The 22,439-nt window shown below is 37.3% G+C and overlaps 1 protein-coding gene across 2 annotated transcripts in view; it reads left to right on the top strand.

Annotated features, from left to right (window-relative positions):
- Positions 1–22,439, top strand: part of LOC120529691 (coiled-coil domain-containing protein 34-like) — a 39,726-nt gene that overhangs the window by 13,513 nt on the left and 3,774 nt on the right. For both annotated transcript variants that reach the window (XM_039753750.1, XM_039753741.1), the window contains 3 exons: positions 5,536–5,643; positions 10,974–11,132; positions 11,640–11,781. In XM_039753750.1, the coding sequence (XP_039609684.1) occupies positions 5,536–5,643; positions 10,974–11,132; positions 11,640–11,781 (409 nt within the window). The remainder of the gene's footprint in view (positions 1–5,535; positions 5,644–10,973; positions 11,133–11,639; positions 11,782–22,439) is intronic.

The following is a 22,439-nucleotide window of genomic DNA, read 5'->3' as shown; positions in this document are numbered from 1 at the left end:
GTAGATGCCATTGCACTGTATTAAAACAAGGATCCCCCCCATAATATGTGTGGACTCTGATGTGGTGATACATATATTAGTTTAATTATGGTAAATTTTGAGTGAATGCAGTGCTGTGAAAATGCTTTTATTTATTTACAGGCAGTCCCCGGGTTACATACAAGATAGGGACTGTAGGTTTGTACCAACCGTAACCAAGTGCTCTGCCAATGAATGTTGGAGATTCACCTCTCTCTGACCTTTTTATTATTTCTACTTTATTTTCAATGGTGATGGTTTTTCTCTTCTTTACTGTATCACCAGCACTTGTATCAGATTTGTGTTTCAGAGACATTATTGAAGGGTGAAGACAAAAGGTTAAGATGAGCTCTTCTGCACAGCACTATCCACGCTATCACAGCAGGAAGGCACCTGTCGTCAACACATCTGATGTACTGACAAGAGATACTTTCCTGTTATGTGCCTAACAGTACAAGCAGGCTTGATATTGAAAATGAATGGGGGTGGCGAGGGGCGGTTCACTACCCGCCCACCATAGTATCTCCTCCCCTACAGTATGCTGCCTGCAGTGACCGTCCACCAAGTACGAACACGGTGTGGCCAAAGGCGAGTAGTGAATCGCCTACCACAGCCCCATTTAACAGGCAGCCACCCTACAATGCTACCCCCCACCACCCCGTTCACCCTCAGTGGCCCCCGTTCACCCTCAGTGGCCTCCGTTCAGCCACAACCGGGTCACCCCTTGCATCATTACCAGCCGCCCACCAAGAATGAACGGGACAGCTGTGTGGTGGGCGGGCGGGCGGCAGTGAACGCCCCTCCGCTCCATCCAGCCTGCGTCAAGTCAGGAGCAGTAGCTGCAGCGGCATAGTGGGCGGGCAGCAAACCACCCCATGAAGCCTCCGTCCTGTACACGAGCGATAGCTGTGGCCCCAGTGACTATGGACCACGGGTCACCGCTTGCTGCTGGGAGCCGCCCGAGGGACACTACACTGCGTGAGCAGTGAAATCCCCCCTCACCAGCCTCCGTCCAACCACCGCTTGCAACGTCCCCAGGCCGAAGATGACGGAGCGGCAGTTACTGAGGCAAATGCGTCCCAGCTGCGGCCCCGTTCGTAAGCCATAGGTCGGATGCCCGTAACCTGGGGACTACCTATTTTAAAAAAAGCAATGATACTTTGTTCCACATCTTGTAAATACTAATATTAACTGTTCATTAGTAATCAAGTATTTCTTCTTAAATGTCATTCCATGCTTATGCATATGTTACGCAGTCACTAAGTAGACACCCTTACTGAAATTTGTCATATTAATGTTCTCTACACATGGTTAAGTAATCTCTAAAAAATCCAACACATCAAATATATCCGTGCAGTAGTTGAGTCAAGGTAAAATCGATATCAAATTGAATCTGGGCATTGTGAATCAGAGTCAAATCGAATCTGGACATCAGTGCCAATACCCAGCCCTAATAGTTCATTAGTTCTATAAAGACTTCTACATATGTGAGGGACACTTTTGCATTTAGCTCTAATATGTTTTTCTGCAATTGCTGAATCACATTTCTGAATTAGGGTACTAAAAGCAAGTTATAGAACGTTGTTCACGTTCTTCAGTCTCTGAGGTGAGATATAGAATGTTTCAGTCTCATGTGATTCAACATTGAGCAGGCTAACCAGTAGTTAAAAAAAATGATATTACAGATTTTACACGTATCATAACAGTGCTGCTGTGTTTATAATATTACTATTGCTGGCATTTCTATTAGATGTCATGATTTCTCCTACAACACATAATTCAGTACAAATATAACAAACCTGAATGGTAATGTCAAAATCTCAATTTATGGTTGTCCATATAGGCGACTACTCTTGAACACTTTCTTGATATTATTTATAACACCACGGATGGCAGTGATTGATAGTTAGCCAGGTTTCTTTAAGCAAAGTCTTTAACTTCCACATTGTTAAGGACATGTTTTGGTTAAAGGTTATACAGTCATATGAAAAAGTTTGGGAACCCCTCTTAATTCTTTGGATTTTTGTTTATCTTTGGCTGAGCTTTCAAAGTAGCAACTTCCTTTTTATATATGACTTTCCTTATGGAAACAGTAGTATTTCGGCAGTGACATTAAGTTTATTGGATTAACAGAAAATATGCAATATGCATCATAACAAAATTAGACAGGTGCATAAATTTGGGCACCCCAACAGAGATATTACATCAATACTTAGTTGAGCCTCCTTTTACAAATATAACGGCCTCTAGATGCCTCTTATAGCCTTTTTGATGAGTTTCTGGATGGAGGTATTTTTGACCATTCTTCCATACAAAATGTCTCCAGTTCAGTTAAATTTGATGGCTCTTGAGCATGTACAGCCTGCTTCAAATCATCCCATAGATTTTCAACAATATTCAAGTCAGGGGACTGTGACGGCCATTCCAGAACATTGTACTTCTCCCTCTGCATGAATGCCTTTGTAGATTTCGAACTGTGTTTTGGGTCATTGTCTTGTAGGAATATCCAACCCCTGCGTAACTTCAACTTTGTGACTAATGCTTGAATATTATCCTAAAGAGTTTGTTGATATTGGGTTGAATTCATCCGACCCTTGTCTTTAACAAGGACCCCAGTCCCTGAACTAGCCACACAGCGCCACAGCATGATGGAACCTCCACCAAATATGACAGTAGATAGCAGGTGTTGGAATGTGGTGTGCTTCTTCTGCCATGCAAAGAGCTTTTTGTTATGACCAAATAACTCAATTTTTGTCTCATCACTCCAAAGCACTTTATTCCAAAATGAATCTGGCTTGCCTAAATGAGCATTGACATACAACAAGTGACTTTGTTTGTGGTGTAGTGCTTCTTTCTCATCACCCTGCCATACAGATGTTCTATGTGCAAATTGCGGTGAATTGCAGAACGATGTACAGATACACCATCTGCAGCACGATGTTCTTGCAGGTCTTTGGAGGTGATCTGTGGGTTGTCTGTAACCATTCTCACAATCCTGCACATATGCTGCTCTTGTATTTTTCTTGGCCTGCCAGACCTGGGTTTAACAGCAACTGTGCCTGTGGCCTTCCATTTCCTGATTACATTCCTAACACTTGAAGCTGACAGTTTAAACCTCTGAGATAGCTTTTTGTAACCTTCCCCTAAACCATGATACTGAACAATCTTAGTTTTCAGATCTTTTGAGAGTTTCTTTGATGATCCCATGCTGTCACTCTTCAGAGGAGAGTCAAAGGGAAGCACAACTTGCAATTGACCACCTTAAATACCTTTTCTCATGTTTGGACACACCTGTCTATGAAGTTAAAGGCTTAAAAAGCTAATCTAATCAATTTGGTGTTGCAAGTAATCAGTATTGAGCAGTTACATGCATTCAAATCAGCAAAATTACAAGGGGACCTACATTTTTGCATAGCCAATTTTTCACATTTGATTGAATCTCATACAACTAATTACTGCTTCATTAAAAATCTTTGTTCAGAAAACACCCCAGTACTCAGGTGTTCCTAGGAAATGAAAGACATACCACTGTTATCTTTTTTGTTGAAAGTAGAGTAAATTATTATGCAGGCTTAGAGGGGTTCCCAAAATTTTTCATATGATTGTATGTTTGATGCACAGATGTTCAAAGAATGCAAATGTATTATCAGTATAAAAATCTGAAAAGGTCCCAATACTAAACTCATTCAGTATATTAATATAGTGTACTTTGGAGAAAGTAGAAATATCAGGGTGTGATTAAGAGTACAAATAAGACTTCAAGGGTTTGCTGCATTGGCAGCATATTCTAAGGGACTGAATAGCATATTCTAAAACACTGTATTTATAATTGCTTTGTAATGGTCAATGTTAACTGGTGCAGACAGCAGAATGTACAGGTAGCAGTTAGTTTATGTGGTATATGTGGGACCTAAAACAGGTAGAACCATGATTCATTCTGCTTCAGGTCTGTGAACGTTTTGTTTTGCATTTTTGCATTCTAAAGTAACAAAGTTATGGTTTTATCTTTTTTTTATTTTTATTAATAATCACTCATTCATATTTATTGGATGGTACTGAGTATACTGAAAAATAGTTTTTAATAATTTGACATTACCATATAGTTTTATTTTAGTGTAAATATTTTTGCTTAATGGGAAGGATTTTCTTTGGACTTTAATGGCTGTAATGCTTTCTGCAATCCATGTTTTAAAGTTTCATCCTGTTTTTAGGTGAGCAGGAGTGAATGTGTACTTGTGGGTTTTTATCTTCCTTCTGCCAAATTCTGCTATAAAAGTGTTTTTATTATAACGTGAGCTAGTATTTCTATTGTAGTAGGGTAGTTTTTCATTTTTCATTAAGCAGATAAGATAATAAGTGGAAGTTCAGCAAGTTACTGGTACTCTTTGCTACTGGAGCTGTAAACAAATTACATTTAAGTTCATTAAGTTGTGTGGATTTTGATAAGATTTGGAACTATAAAGATCTTACAGTTTTGCTGAAATGTACTCATGTACATGTAAATCTTATTTCGTCAAAAGTGTCTGTGGGCTTTCATGTTGATGAAAAAAAGTTATTTTGCCAGTCTGCTAATAAATTATATTGGCCACATTTGTATGTGGTAATGGTTAAGGTTTCACTTTTTTATTCACCTTGGGTAAAAAATGTACTTAAACCAGCAGCTGTTATTTAAGATAATTTTGACATACCCTGTAGACAAACTACTATAAAAGCAAAACTGTAAAAGTTACATGAGCAAAGAAAGGCATAGTTTAAATCTGAATTACTAGCATGAATTTTTAGGTTGTGTTGTTCATTTATTTAGATTTATTTGCTCGTGGTAAGAGTTGTCTGTTAAAATTAATATGAAACATTTAACCCTGTAGATTAAAGAACGGCACACAAATTGTACACATTGACAGTTTTAGGTAAGCTTTGTAATGAATGTTGAACAGCACATATAAACAGTGGAGATGTAAGAGGGTTAAACATGTGGAGGCTAGGTAAGCACTGTTTAACTGAGGCTTTGTTATCTTGATTTGTCTTGGTTTAAGTATTTTTGTATAATACATTTGTTTAGCCTGTCTTGTGAGCCCTATGCTAATAAAATATATAAAATCACAAGAGGGGGATGGGTTATGTGTCTTGATTTAATATGCTACACATTAGTTAGTTTACAGGATTTATTTAATTTTAAAGATTTAAATTGTATATCTTAGCAATTTCATTTTTGGTCGTCACTGCAAGACTTTGGCCAGCGATTCTCCTATTCCAAAATAAAATAGTAGTTTCTCAATGTGAATTAGTAGACTCTATACTTGAGTATTCCTAAAAATCGACTTTTTCTTCTTTTTGTTTTAAATAATGTAAGGTGCTAGATTGTCAAAATCCTTTTTTTTTTTTTCAGTGACCTAATAAAGATTATGTCAGACTGATTAACGTTTGTAAAATTGTGCTAAAAACCTGAGAGTATTTTGTGTTTTGCATCTCTTTTTGAATATAGCATTTACATACAGTTTTTAAATCTTTTTGTTTTAGGCGATGACATTAAAACAGGAACAAATTAAAGAGGCAGAGGAAAAAGAAAAGAAGAAAATTCTCACTGAAGAAAAACGGCAGGAATGGCTTCAAAGGAAAAATCAACAGGTTATACATTTTCACCAGATAGTTTAGCGCTTATTTATTTGTTTAATCAAATGGTGAAATAAGGGTGTAAAGACATAAAGTAGGTCTGTTTTGGAAGGTGCATTTTAACCATATAATCAGGACGACCATTTTAACACACACTATTGAGGCAGTGAAGCCAGTATAATATATTTGTATTGTAAAAGGTTTTTCTTCTGTGAACATTAGTGGGCACCTCAGACCCCAAACCACAAAAACAAGTCCTGGGTTTAAAAGCTTTATTTTTATTAAACAAAATAACTTCACACAGACTTCTTTACAATTCACAATCCTCCTTCTATATTTTGTTTCTTTTGCTCCAATCCATCAAGGTGTGCATTGGTCTTCTCCTCTCCCAACTTCAGCTTACCTTGGCAATATGGAGAAGCTTTGTATATACCAGACCTGGGAGTACTTTCAGTGCCACAATATTGCACCCCAGAAACACTTTCTGGGTAAGGTGGAACCATCTTTAAGCATGAAATACACTTCCCTGCAGCTCTTCCAGTAGCTCCCCAGAAACCCAGTAGGGCCGTTCATTGGGACTACATCTTTGTAAATTTGTATTGTTGTCCGCATATTGATTTGGCAAAATTTTACACTGGATGCCCTTCCTGACGTAACCCTATCCATTTATCGGGGCTTGGGACCAGCACAAAGAAACACACTGGTTTGTGCATTTAATGAAGTTATTCACTGAAGCTTTACTTTTCGAGATTTTGAATTGAACTTGTTGAATGTTCAAGAGAGAGAGGAGGAGAGGTTAGGAGCACACGCTGTGTGTCAGTAGATGGCACTATACCAGCACTTAACCCGACACAGACAGACACAAGAGGCACACTTGCATGAATTCAAACTTTTTATTTTCTTCTTTTCCACTTCAGCACATCACACAGTGCACAAATCACCACAAATATACCTCACTCCTTTTCTTTACTTCTTCTGTTCTGCTGCCCTCACTCCTCCACCCGTAAGCTCTGTCCTCTGCCTCTCGACTCCAGCTCCCTGAATGGAGTGAGGCCGCCCCTTTTATAGTTCACCCAGATGTGCTCTAGGTGCTCCCTGATGACCTTCCTGCAGCACTTCCTGGTGTGGTGGAAATGCTGCAGTCCAGGGCTTAGCAAATGTCCATGTGCCCTGTGGCAGTGGCCACACGCTCCCACAGGTTTGAGCTTCCAAGCTCTGTTCCCGTGGCCCCAACACCCACCCTTTCGTGTTCCACGGGAGATATTGCTCTTCTCCCGGTCCCTCCACTCTCTGGGTGTTCCGGCTGGGCATGAGCCCCCAGCTGTCTGCCACAGCTGATACAACACATCGCCGCACCAACACATGACAAACCAATTCAGGATCCCAGATTAGGATCCGAGTGCAGCCATGCAACAGGTGACACCTCAGCACCACACTAGTTTAGATGGAATGGAGTAGTGTGAGGTTTTTTTTTACGGTGGTTGGAGTGCCAATTCTGCCACCAACCCCCAGGTTTTTCCCTGCAGGTTGGAGGGCCTACATGCAGGGCTAGATGCAGATTAACGTCAGGACGGAGCAATTGCAGGTTAATATAGCTAAACAATAAAACTGTAACAGTGAATCACATTGTTCTTTAGCTTGGAACAAAATAACAGCCAGTGCTATGTCTTGGAGACATCTTAAAGGATTGCTTTTGGTGTGCATACTAGCCCACTTCAAGTGCTGTTTTTCTCACTGTAAATGTATTGTAGTGTTGTCTTCGTTGGAAAAGAACACACAAGAGTCTGAAATGTAAACAATAAACCAAAGGACTTTTTATGATGGAGTGAGGCTCAAACAGAAGTAAGGATTGTTCAGGAGAGAACAAGTAAAAAGTAATAATTTTGCAAACTACAGTATAAGTTCAGTTGTGTACCCCTCTCCTTTTTGGTCTTTATGGGATGCATTAACTCTCATTAACATTATAGTATATGATTAAACAATCCATCCATCTATTATCCAACCTGCTATATCCTAACTACAGGGTCATTGGGGTCTGCTGGAGCCAATCCCAGCAAACACAGGGCGCAAGGCAGGAAACAAACCCCGGGCAGGGCGCCAGCCCACCGCAGGGCGAGCACACAAACACTAAGCACACACTAGGGACAATTTAGAATCGCCAATGCACCTAACCTGCATGTCTTTGGACTGTGGGAGGAAACCGGAGTACCTGGAGGAAACCCACTCAGACACAGGGAGAACATGCTGTCGCAGATGACGCTCTTGTCCACCTTTTCAACCCTCAGGTACCACTCCAGACACCGAATAAAAGTCCAAGACTTTTCATTAATTAACAATAACGTGCACAAAGCACCCTCCACACTACTCATAAACTAGATAGACAACAATGATACTCTCTCCTCCTCGCCCAGACACTTCGCCCCTCTACCTCCCAGCTCAGCTCGGTCTCAGGGCTTTCCCATAATCCTTTTATACACCCTGACCCGGAGGTGGTCCTGCCCAGTCAGTCCACAGTTCCTTATTCCTTCCGGGTCAGGGTAAACAGTCCTTTTCTTCTTCGGGTTATAGGGCACATAAGAGCCCACGAGCCCCCCTATAGCGACTCCCGGTGGCCCCCAGGGCTGTGTATAAACACTACATAGTCCTTGAAGCCCTGCTGGAACTCGGGGCACGATCATGCTGTTGGGAGAGCTCCTCTTGGCGGCCTCGGGGTGAGGGCCGGAGTAAGAAGCCGGCAGTCCTCCATAATGCAAACTCCACGCACGGTAGACCCGGGAAACAAACCCAGGTCTCCTAACTATGAGGCAGCAGTGCTACCCACTGCGCCACCGTGCCACCCCTGATTTAAACAATGATTTAGAAAAAATAATCGGGTGATATGTTTCTTAACAGTAGAAGTAAAGTTATTTTTATATTCATGCAAAGCAGGTCCAGGTTTATTTTGCTAAGAAATGATAGTGAGGATATTTGCCGTATGCACATTTTAAGAGTAGTACTTTTGTGTTGCTAATGGTGTCAGAAGGTCATTTTAGCAAGTTGGTTGCTATGATTTAGGTATCTATCAACAGACTTTGGTACTGGGGAACTGGTCCAATATTCCCTGTTCGTTTTGTGCAGTCGGATTAGCTGCTGTGCTTAGCCTGAAAGGATAATTCACAATTTTGGCAGAGACTTGGAAACTGCATTAATGTGTGATAAGCCTCACTCATTGCTTTCTTAGAAACCTTATAAAATATTGAAAAAGAGCAAACATTTTTAAGTTTCTTGCAGCAGGTTATTTGGTTAAAATGCTGTTGGCAAAAACCAACATACATATGTTTTAAATACAGAGGATATTTTCATTTTAAGGTACTTATACCCAAGCTTTAATGCGACTATAAGACTTTAATAAAGCATCCTTTAATAAATTATACACTGTTTTTAGTTTTGGGAGCTACTCCTTTTATGTCACAATCAGTCAATCTCTGTCGCAGTTGGGCATGTGCATCTCTGACAAGAGTTATGATACTTGCCAAAAAAAAGATTTTGTATTGGTAAAACTATAATCGGGTGGTCCCTGCAAATCTCGTTATTTCTAGATTTGACTGAGTTTTCCTAACATCAATTAACTTTTCAAATACATGATTAACATGACTAAACCTGATTCAAATGACTTACCGTTGGAAAGTCCTCGATGAGATATAGACATACGAGCCACAGCATTAGCAGGATTCATTTTTAATGTCTTCTGAATTTTTTTTTTCTATGAATCCTTAATTAATATGTCAGAGTAGAAGTTTTTTACATATCATTGTAATAAATTCATTATTCTACTTTGATTCACTCGTAGTTCAATTATTTCAGAAGACATGAGGTAAAAGAAAAAACTTGTTTGAGGGTGATAACATGTGAAGTTCTAAGTAGTGGCATTGTCAAGATAACATAACCTAAATAAATGCTTGAAAAAAACTAAACCTAGGGGTGTACAAGATGAGAATTGATATGATATGGAGAAGATGTGTTTAGTAAAGTCAACTTAAACTGGCATATCTGCAGTTTTAATCTGTGGACATATTGAATGGAAAAATTGTTACTTTTAACAAAGTTTTTATCAAGGTAATAGGTTTAATTTTGTAGCAGATTTTATCTGAAGTGACGTCAAGTGCCCCCTTTGGTTTCTGCTCATCTGCCATCAGTAATATTAAATTTAGGATAGCAAATAATATTTTACTTTTTTTTATAACAATTTAATGCTGAAAACTCTTTTTTTTTTTTGTTTAAATTCTGAAATTAAATTCTAGGCCAGTTATGATTTGTAGTCATGAAGTGACGAGCAACTTGAATGGTTAGAATTTACTAGTATGAACAGATCTTCTTCTTTAATGTTGTTCAGGCTGTTATTGCTCTGTACATGTTCATTAGTTTAGAACTTTAACTTAAAAATGTTTATACATTAAAATGGTACAGTTAGTTTAAAACTGAGCACTGATTCCAGGTGAACTGCTTAGAACAGGTGGTTTGCAAGTACTCTGTGACCAACATTAGATCATGGCAAACAATGTAAAAACGTCCATGGAAATTTTTCTTAAAATTCTGACATACGTTGTGTTGCATTATCCACATGTCCATTATTATTACTTCCAGAAAACTCAGATTACAAGATAAACAGGAAAGGCATATTCCAATAAATCTTTGCAAAGGATTCTTGACCAATAAATGACGGGGATAGGTGGATTTTAAAAATATATTTATGATCTCGGGTATTAATAATACTTCAGCAAAAAATGCATGCTGTTTACACATTTTGTGCATGTGAATGGATAATTGATATGTGGATTATGTGACAGGAGTTATGTGAGAATTGTTTTTATTTTTTTTTTCCATGGATGGTTTCTCATTTCATTTGCCTTTGTTCGGTTACCATCGGTTAGTTACTATTGGGTCCCGTTCTATCAAAATCTCTCCACACTTTCTACAAAACCAACACATTAGAAGTTTTTCTTGGTAACCAATGCATACTGCAAGGGGGAAAGTACCATATAAAAATGTTCTTTTTTTAGGTGGAATATTCCTTTAAGGGTTTGTACATCACATGTACGGTGTAAAGGTGTAAAGCTATACATATTTTTTGACAAACGGCTTGTACTAAGAAATGGATTGGATTTCTGATCGATTTAAGAGAGAGAAGTTGTTTTTAATACCTTAGCCTTTGATTTATAACTTTTTCTCTGATGTAAATGTTTATTAGCAGTTGTAAGCCTAATATCCTGAATGCTTTGCAATTAGAACACTCTACCTGTCTTTCTGCTTCAGATTGATATGTAGAAGCATGCAATTAAGTCACTGCTCTGCTGTTTTTGTTGAAGGAAAAATTAGAAAGAGAGAGACAACGTACTAAAATGTTGGAGGAAATATCTGCAAAAGAGATTGAGAAGAGGCAATGTGATGAAAGGGCAAAAGAAAAATATAATTTGTGGCTTGAAAAAAAGAAGGAAGAAGAAATTGTAAAAAAGCAAATTGAAAAGGTATTTAGTATTATATTGAAGACGTAAACAGAAAATAATGCTTACTGGTTAATATTAAATAAAAAGTGGTCTTTATTAGTAAAAGTGATCTGTATTATTTATATTGTCTCTACCTCTGTGTCAAAACAGTATGATTTATGGCAGGATGTCCCAGCTTGCCAAGTGTGTGCAATTCCAGGTGTTAAATTCCAAATTTCATATAATGCTCTAATACTTTGTTTTTGATCACATTCATGAATGTACTTGCATGCACGTATAAAAAAAGAAAAAAGATATTCACACATACACAATAGGGTTTGTAATTCCAGAAACATTTTACAAAGCCCAACTGAAATTCACTTTGACTCTCAACAACAGCCAGCGTAGCAAACACTTACTGCAAACCTCACACCATGGTTCAAGCATTAAAAATGACTCCAGCCAAACATAGCACAATCCATGTGCTTCCATCAGTGTAAAAGCAAAAACTAGTAAGACTGTGTTTTTATTTGATGTTTATAATTGTAGGAAGAAGCAGCAAAAAGGGAAGCAGAATTAAAAGAAAGGAGAGAGATGGCAGATAAAAAATTCAAGGAATGGTTGAGAAGTGCCAAGGACAAACCACGCCCTGCATCAAGCCCTTGTGGATACTCCAATGGAAAACCCACAGGTACTTCAGGCTATGGGGTGGGGGCTGTTGCATTTTTTTTTTAATATATTCAGTTTATTAACCTCACTAATTTATGAGGGCTGGTTTAGAGCGCCTTGTAAATGCTAGATAGTAATACAAAATACTGCATATACAGTGACCTCCGTAATGTTGGGGAGAAAGAGACATTTTTATGTGATTTACCCCTCTGCTCAGTTTAAAATTACAAATGAAACAATTCAGACATGAATAAAGTGCACATTGCAGACTTTAATTTAAAGGTGGTTGCATACATTTCCATCACAACATGCAGAAATCACAATACCTTTTCTACATTATTCCACCCCCCCGGGACAATTAGTGTCACATCTGTTTGGTGATTCAGGTATATTTCATTGCTTCATTAGTGCAGGTATAAGATACATCGGCTTGCTTCTACCCTTTGGGGTCTGTAGTTGCCGTTGTTCAGCATGAGGATAAGAGCTCTGCCAATGAAAGTCAAAGAAGTCATTATGATGCTGAAAAACAAAAATGAAACCATTAGAGACATTGGTAAAAGCTTGATTACTTAAATCATCTCTCTGAGATATCATTAAAAAGAGAACGCACTGGTGAGCTTAGTAATCTCAAAGGCACTGGTATGACCAAAAAAGACCTCCACTTCTAATGACCGAAGAATCCTCACTATGATAAAGAAAAAGCCCCATACACCTGTCTGACAGATCAGAAACAGTCTTCAGGAGGCAGATGTATTTGTGTCAGAGACTACTTTCTACAAAAGACTTCATGAACAGAAATACAGAAGCCACACTGAAAGATGCAAACCACTAGTTAACTGCAAAAACAGAATAGCCAGATTACAGTTTGCAAAAATGTACTTAAAAAAGCCTGCAGAATTACAGGAAAGGGTCTTGTGGGCAAACAAGACAAAGATGAACCTGTACCAGAGCTATGGAAAGAGCAGTGTGTGGAGACGAAAAGGAACTGCCCAAGATCCAAAGCATGTAACTTCATCTGTTAAACATGGTGGTGGAGATGTTATGGCTTTGGGATGTATGGCTGTCTGAGGTACTGGCACACTTATCTTCATTGATGATGTAACTGCAGACAACATTTGCACAATGAATTATGAGGTATATAGAAACATCTTACCTGCTCAAGTTCCAGTAAATGCCTACAAACTCATTTGACGGCACTTCAGCCTCCAACAAGATAATGATCCCAAACATACTGCTGAGGCAACATAGGAGTTTTTCAATGTTAAAAAATTGAAAATTCTTGAATGACCAATTCATTCTTCCGATTTAAATCTAATTAAGCATGTATTCCACATGCTGACGAGAAAACTTAATGGGACAACCCCCTGAAACAAGCAGGAACTGGTGATGGCTGCATTAGAGGCTTGGCAGAGCATCACCAGAGAAGTCCCTCAACACCTAGTGATACCAATGAAGACCTCAAGCAGTCACTGCATGCAAAGGATATGCAACAAAGCACTAAATATGGCTGTTTAATGTACCTCACATTGCTTTGTCCCAAATATTATGGTGCCTTGAAATGGGGGGACCAATGCATAAAAAGTGTTGTTATTTCTATATGGTGTGTACCTGCATAACCACTTAAATTAAAGTCTGCCATGTGCACTTTAATCACATCTGAATTATTTGATTTATAACTTTAAACTGTGGAGTAGAGGGGTAAGTCAAGGAAAAATGTGTCTTTGTCCCAAACATTATGAATGGCACTGAATTTGTGTAGGTTTTAAAATATAATTCCATACTATTTTAAGCAATAGCAATTGTGGCAATTACAAGCGTAAAATGTAATAGAAATCATGCTAACAAACAATTCCACTAACAGAAAATTGATCTAGCTAGCAACACAGGAGAGGAGAAAAAAAATCAAGCAAACCGCCTTCTTGGGGAAAACAAACCTCTGTGATGTTCACTGCTTTTTAGAATATCAAGTAATGTGGTTTACTGTTTAAATCCTTCAACTTTAAACAAGAAAATTGCCAGTTTAGTTTCCGTGTGACCCAGAACTTATCATTTATCCCGCCTGTACTCTTAGTGTAATGAATATATTTTCAGTTGTCCTTTTCTCTCATCTGCCATGTTTCCTTGGTTAAAGATATAAGGCTAATGTAAAATAAGTAATAATAATAATAATAAAGAATAAACAAAGTTAATAACCTAGGTCAACTTGCCAATTTCTCTTTCCAATGCATCCCACAAAATATGGAGCATGTTGAAATCCATAGCTGTAATATAATTTTCTGATGCTTTAAGTGTGTTATTGTTGATGCTAAATATTTCCAGGTATTCTAATATCTCATTCCTTGATTAGAAATAGGATTTTAGTGAAGGCAGTAGTTGAATGAAATGCCACAGCCAAAAAGACCAAAAAAAAAAGGAAAAGGGTTAACACCATCTAAAAACGTGATTGACACAGTAATGAAAAATAACTTGAAGACATTTCTGTAATATGAAGAGCCTAATTGGCAGAGCTTATAAAGAAATGCTTTGGCTGTTGGAGTATACTTTGCAATGTTAGGCAGATCATTTCAAATATGGGCTTTCTATTGCTATAGACTATTTTCTTCATTTGTCTTATTTGTCTTTAGCATCTTATGATTACAGTATAGGATGTTTAATATTTGTGTTAGAGGGCCAAAGCCTTTTACATTTTTTCATTTAATGTAGGAAAATTATGTTATTGCTCTCTATTGTTTGGCATTGCAAAACATTAAGAAAATAAAAAGACTGGATTTTAATAAATAAATGGTAAAATTGGTCTCTTGGTACGTATTTATGCTACGTGGAGGTCAGTCTTTTGCAAGCTAAAGTGCCCACCACCCAATAATCATCATAAGATTGCTAGCAGCAGTCACACTAGGGCACCTACTAATTGGTTGAAATGTCAATATCCACAACTTTTAATGAACACATTTATATATAACCTCAAATGTCTCAGTTGGCTACTTTTTTATTTTTTTGTGTTCATAATTAGAAGTGCAAGAAATGTATTTAAATTTGCACTTAAAGGAGTTTCTTAAAGCTGTGGCCAGCTGTTTTAACTGGATTTTGTCTGTTATTAAGTATCAAGTATCCATTTCTGAAGCTTGGCGGTTCATTTCCATACAGGTTTATACCATGGGAAAATAGCTGTAACTACGTATCAATTAGTATATGTTACATTTAGCGTTTTGTTTTCTCTCTTGTTGTGCAGCAGTGACAGACCCAGTCTCCTTCTGTACTGTGTATCCGTTTATGAATGCAAGCTTTGCTTTGTATTTAAATTTCAACCCATGTGTTGGATACCAGTTAAATTGCTACAGGTGTCCTTTCTAAGCTGGTTTACTACCTGACACTTCTTAATTCCAGCCACCATTTTAATTAAAGTGGAACTAATGGATGGCTCAATGTAATGAGATTATTATTCCTCATGTTTGACTTCTATAAAATATGATAAGACTTAAGTTGTATTCTTAAATAAAGGCTACAGCAGTGACCTCTTTGTGATGAAGTATCCATTGAAGTAGTGTTCTGCTGTTTGGGGAAAAAAAAAAGTTGTTGAAGTACAGTACATGGAACCTCATGATTCTTTAACGATAATGTAAGAACACAAAAATTAAAAATTATCTTAAATTATCCTCAGCAGCTGCCCAACATCCCTGGCAGTGAGACACTATCGCCGACCCTTTAACTGTTAAAAGTGGTAGCAGAATGCATCTACTTGGGTATTGACAACATTTAAAGTCAGTGTTCAGGCAAGTCACTAATTGTTAAAGCAGGAGAAAATCTCAGAGGGGAGAATGCCAGGAGGCCTATTTACTGTATATCTGCTTCAGATTAGCAGCTAAAAGTTGACTTGGGGAGAAAACTCAAGTTCCAAGACACCAAAATGACGACAGCGTTGAGGCCAAACATGGTCCTACTGACAGAAGCTGTATGCAAAGTTGTCATGATGGAACTAACAGTACCCTAGAAAAACTTTCTAATGAGGAAAAAGTATAAGGAGTTAGGAAAGAATGGGGAGCATGGTGTGCCCTTTCGAAGTCAGGTGTTTAGGATTCATTGGCCATTTGCTCTGCAAAGCTTAACATACTGCTTGGTATCACAGAAGTAGTAAGGAGCAGAGCTATCAGGGTAGCCTTAGAGGCTGCAAAGAAAGCCTCCGGATGGCTCTGGATAAGGATGAAAGACCCGTAGACTAACACTGCTGGGACACAAGTTGGGACTGTTCAGCCCTAGCTGGGTCACCTGGACGAGGATATCTGATGTTTAAAGAACCGAATCACCTATTAACCACCGGTAACATCACTGATGATGTGTCCTAATGTATTATTAGATATGTGTTAAACCTTGTTTCTAATTTGTTTCTGTTTAATATGATATTATTGGCTGTAAGAGAGAATGGGGAATGGATGAAGATGTAAATTACAATAGCCTCATGCTTACACTAATACTACCTCATGGAGGGCCAAGTTATAGAGTCTAAACTTACTAGATGATTGTAGGATGTAGTAGAAATATTAGACACATACAGAGCATGACCAGGCCAGGTTTCAGACCCAGAATTGTGGAACACTGTCCATTTTCAAAATAATGTGTATTCCTGATCTATCTGAATGATTTTACAGAACCACCATAAAATATAGTGGTTTGTTTACTGTGCATCTTAAAGACCTACCTAACTTTTTTTGCTAAATTTTTTTATCCATGTAGAATGATATCCTTAGTATTTAAAAAAAAAAAAAAAAAGAATAAAAGGCTTGCAAGAAATTATGCAATTGACTAATGACTCAACAATGCAAATAAAATTTATTTTTGAAAAATAGTTTAGAAATATACTGTTCAGATGTTTTCTAAATCATTAATCTAATGAGAGTCAATAGTAAGCCTGCTGTCTGACAATCTGTCTATTTAGTTTCTATTATGTTATGTATGAAGAGCTACCCCTTTGTTATATCTTCCTGTTTGAAGGTAAAGAATGTGTCAAAAATGTACATGTACATGGCAATTTGCCCATTTAAGTAAATAACAATATTGAATAACTGTAAAACATTTCAGCAAGGCTTTTTCTCTAATCTTGTAAACTGTTGCTATGATGTTAAAAGTACAGTAGATTTCACTGCTTCTTTTTATTTTCTGTAATTAAAATAATTTAGTCTTCATTTGCCATTCAGATATGCTTGCAGTTGTTTCTAGGTCACTTGACCTACCATTTTTTAAAGTTTTAAAGATAAGTTTGAAAAACTGAAAAATAAGGAAGTGAAAGGGAAATGACCCACATGTGTGAATATACTTTGCTTTGCCTGCTGAACTCTGGCATACAGTAAATATATTTTCATGGTATTTGTTTGATGCTGTCAGCAGCTGCCAGCACTCCTCTTTTTGATTGGAAACAGATCTGTGGTATGTTGTCTACACTTTTGTACAATGGAAACAAACCAGATATTATACCATGCCACAGTTGTATAAAATTGCTAAATGAAGCCAGCACTATTACTATTTCTCATATAAACTATGAGGTCAGACATGAAGTGTAAACATAAATTGCTTTAAGTTTGTTATCTTCAGTGTAATCCTGCATGAAAGTTTCATTGTGTATCACCAGATGACACAGTAGTGATGTTGTTTAATTTTTTAATAAGAGATACCTGATGGTAGAACTTCAGCTTTTTTCATTTGTGTCTTTGCTTTGGTCTCAGCAGCCAGAAACTAAATTGGCTGCATTGTGAAGAATCACCTATATATGTAAAGAATGTTAGAAAACATTGTATTGTTTGATTTATAATGCATATATTTTTAAAATGTCCTTTTCTGCAACACATAACACTTAACTGCACAAACATTTGGATTTGTTTTCACAGTGTTCATGTATGGTACTGACTAGAACTTTAGTTTCATTTTACAGTACAATGTTTGTTTGAATTGAATATGCTAAATCAATACACATTGTTCCTGAGAGGAAGAAATGTGTTAAAAATTAAATGTTTGCATGACCTATCATGCTATCATAAGCTTGCCTTAAAATTTGGGTGGTCTTTTAGAACAAAGGCTGAAAGCTTTTAACTTCACTTGGCTCAGGGTTTTCTTTTTTATTAAGTTAAAATGGTTCAAGCATACTGATTCAGTTTAAATCATTAAGTTATGATTAAAATATTTAAAAACAAGCTTCTGTTATTTGTTATACATCAAAACAAAATTATTTAAGGGTACTTTTGTAAGTCACTACAGTATAAGTATTTGAATCTATTTAAAGACAATGTGGTATGACTAGGAAAAATATTAGCTTTGCATTTTTGAATACTGTCAATTTTTTTTTTTTTTTGTGGCTCCAATTTTTGTACAAAATATATGAAATGCTGTAATTGCCATAACCTGCTATAACTAAGATAGTCAAGAGATATCAAAGGTTTGGGGCAGCCACCCGTATAATATGTCCTGTCTGCAAATGGGTATTTTTTTGAGTTGTGTTCAGGTTGAAATCCAAAACAGAACTGACTTTACTTTGAGAACATGGTGGCTTTAAAGTCTGTGTCAGAAGGTGGTGTCATTTGGCCTAGAACCAGAAGTGATGTCATTGAAATTAGAAGTGACATCATCCATCGCACCGGGACCAGAAGTGACATCATCAATAGCGCCGGCACCTAGTGGGATCTCCCGTGAATAGTCTGCAGATGACAGAAAGAGAAAGTTAGTGCAGCTCGTCACCCCCTGGTCTGGCGTGGTACTACTGTTATTTAGTCCCTCTAGCTGCCTCCCAATCACACATGTGTGACACTGCTTAATCTGATTCTGGGTTGCTGGAGACCACTGCCAGCAGCATTGGTTACAAGGCAGCAATAAATCCTGGAATATGGGCTATTTCACAACAGGACCCCATCAAGCAGATCCTAAGAATCATGCTGGACTTATTTAGAATCGCCAATCGAGTGGTGTTTCAAAAACGATTCAAATGTATCTGTTTGTTTTGGCTTTGAATACAAACAAAAGACATTTCACAACAGAAATTCTAGTAGCATAGGACACCTCAGTATTACAGCTTGGATATTAAATAAGCTGAAAAGGCTTCCCAGTCTCAAAATAATGCAGAATCAGCTATCTTGAAAAGGAAACTTTAACTAGTAATCTGTATATACAGTTTAAAATGCAAAGTTGACTGACAAAAACTCTTATTTCCCATTTAGTTAAAAAGCTGACATCTGTCAGGATAATACATCTAGGGCAGTATGATACCGCTAAGAAAGGACATTTTGATATATCAATATTTAAGGGTAGCCCAAAATTGGAAAATTTAATACCCCAAAATCTTAATAATGCTTTGACGGATTTGATTGAAATGTGGTGCCGTTACACACAACAGAAAATTAGCCAACCTGTGTGTTTTTATCTGCTGATATTTATGCTAGTGTATATGTTCTCTGTTGTGTAGAGAATATGCTTTATGTAAACGTAGGATGAAGCAGAAGTGATTCACGGGCTGAACATCAACAGTAACCAATAGGGTGGGCAAAAAACTGAAGAAGTGTTGTCTTGGACAGGAAACCAGAAATGTGATCACATTCAGCATCTAAAGTCATGTTTTAAATGTAGGAGAAGGTTTGGTGAAGTTCAAGGAACATGAAAAGGTTAATGGTTAGCAAGCACACTATAAACCATGAGTGCTGGTGCTAGGTGCTGTAGCTGTGAATAGGTGCTGCTTTGTTAAAAGCAAAAGAGACGTGGAAGTGGTGTAATCCTGTCCAAGCCCAGCCAGGAGCGATGCAGTGGCATTAGGAGGAAGGTAGGACCTCAGAGGCTTAAGCACTTGATAATTTTCTAAATTATATACATGATTGTAGTCATAAGACCCTGATTCTTTTGTCCATCATATACAACATAGCCCCTGATCTGTGTTACACTATTACATGAATATGCAAGAAACCCCAAAAGAAGCCCCCCACCACTTTCTGCTCTTTGATTAAGACCATATTACATACAAATCCTGATAACACTTCTGAACTAACAGCCTCAGTTTAAACTTAACAAGTCCCCCATAAGCCACTCCATTGTAATATACAGTTTGAAACTGCTGACATTGTTTACATTTACATGCGCGTCTGCTTATTTTGAACAGATATGCCCCTCTCCGAAATTCTTTGTATTTGTGCTCAAAGTGAGACGGTTCTTCTCAATTTTTGCTTTTGATCATTGGCACTCTTACATACATTCTAGCAGTGTCTTTCACATACTGGCTATCATTATGGTTATCTATTGTGCTTCTTCTACCTGCAGACCCCAGACATTTTGCTAGTAACCCAAAGGGGACCACTTTGATTGTGGCACTTAAATCATGCAATACCCCAGCACCAGTCTTGGATCATGAATTTTTAATGGGAAAGCCACAGAAACTGTGTTGTGGTGCTCAAAGCTATTGCTCTGCACTCCTTGCTTTATACATTAATACATCATTGTAACACATAAAATACTGGCATAATGTCCACATCAGACAGTGCTTTGCATATACATTTGCCTCTGCGGGCTTTAGAGGGTGACAACATGCCACTGACGAAAAGCATTAAAAGAAATATTGTATTTGAGTAGATGACGTAAACAAATGAAAATTGTAAACATCTAATAATAATGATAATATGTATTCATATTTCCTATTTCTAAAGGGTGCTCATTTAAATTCAAAAGAATGCACTTACCTGTAAAATAACCTGTAAAGTAAAGACCATTAACAAATCCCAAGTCATTAGAATTGATCAGTGGCAGGGAATGTGTTATTCATGGACAATTGTATATAGTATGTTCAAGAGTAGGTAGCTACAGTAACCTGGTAATATTATTATTACTTATTTGACTGAGGCTTTTATTTAAGGCGACTTACAACATATGGGATGCTTTTGGTTTTCCTATTGGAGCACAGGCAGACTTGCTCATGGTCACATAGTGTCAATAGCAGGATTTGAACCCACAAACTCAGGGTTTGAAGTCCTTGGTCTAAAGCAGTGTTTCCTAGCCTCAGTCCTGGGGACCCACTGTGGCTGTGGTTCCAACCACATTCACAGTCAGTGATAATAATCGATAACAACTGATCTCATTTAATTAGCTGGTATTATTTTTTTTTTTATTTTACACTCAGAAAAGCACAGCAGCATGATTTTTACATTTATAAGAAAGAAATTTAGAAACATTTCTATTTTTGCTATACATTTAAATGTTTAACTCTCCCTTTTGTTGATTTTCATTATATTTCTCTGTGTAGTTTTTCCCCTTAGTTGTATCTTAATAATGACAAAAACGAGCACAGTAGACACGCTGGTAAACACAATAATCAAAGGCTGCAAGTACTTTAGCATCAGAACCACTAATTAGTAAATAATGGATTAATTAAGCAATTAGAACACCACCTAAAAATCAAGATGAAAATATTGTTAAAAAGAAAAAAAATACATTATTCCCATATAAGGGCTTGGTGCATTTTAACATATATATATTATTTTTTTTTTACCAAACTTAGTTTTCTAATTTCTATATTGTTCCCAAAACACAGAACTTGGGAAATAACAGTTCATTTAATTATCCCAGGAGCCCAATTAAAAACAGAAGCTGGTTGGAACTAAAACCTGCAGCCACAGTGTGCCCCCCGGACCGAGGTTGGGAAACACTGGTCTAAAGTCTTAATCACTACACCACACTACCAATAATATTAGCCAGGGTAAAGAAACCTATAAATATTGTGTACAGAAAAATACTTAGTACTTCTGATACTAACAATTAACTATCAGCACTATAACTGAGGCCCATTGTCTAACAAAATTTCCTGGGAGAAGCTGCATTTTTTTGTTTTACCCGTTTAATAAATAATTGATTGCTACTGACCTGTTTCAGTTTTGTATAAAGGTCAGAATTCTGTCCTCATGGTGTTTCTTGTTTTTTGTTTTCTTTATACTAGTGATAGGCAATCATGTGCTTGAGTAGCTATTTTTGTTCTTATCCTTTGCTCTAATAATCTCCAGGAAATCTTGCTTCAAAAATGTCGAGGATATCTTGCTTCAGCTTTATTCCCTGGCACCAAAAAATCTACTTTATCATCCTCATTGTACATAGCTAGCTCTACAGAAAATATTACTATCAGAACACACATGCTAATGTATACACTGGCTTTTTATACCAGTTATTAGTTTAACTGAGGTATTAATCTTGGAATCATAGTTTGCAAATCAATGTAACTTGGATCATTTTAATTAAGCAAACTAAATTATTCAAATCAGTTTCAAGAACATCAGAATGCACATCACTAGGTAACATGATTATTAGGTGGCATAACACCGCTGATGTATACTGAGCTTGCTGCAAGCAGTCAAAACCCCAAACATGACAACTGTTTGGTTTCAGTCACAAAGGTAGTTGTTTTTGCATCCTACCCTAAATTGGGTGCAGTGCTTTGGCACTGCACTTAAGAGACGATCTACTATGTATGTGCCAAATACAGGCAGCACTGACTAGTGATGCTGTAAGAATTGTGATTAATTACCAAGCCAGATCAACATCTTTTTTGTTAGCAATTGTTTACTTGTTAATTATGACAATGTTGACAAATATGTATCATATAGCGAGTCCAAAATGGAGGTATTTGTCATGAATTGTTTGTGCATTTTTTATGCTTTATCTAAGCAAAAACTT

This window comes from Polypterus senegalus, chromosome 1, assembly GCF_016835505.1.
Source record: "Polypterus senegalus isolate Bchr_013 chromosome 1, ASM1683550v1, whole genome shotgun sequence".
Lineage (NCBI taxonomy): Eukaryota > Metazoa > Chordata > Cladistia > Polypteriformes > Polypteridae > Polypterus > Polypterus senegalus.
Note: the sequence above shows the minus strand (reverse complement) of the source record. Positions and strands in the feature narration are given on the sequence as shown.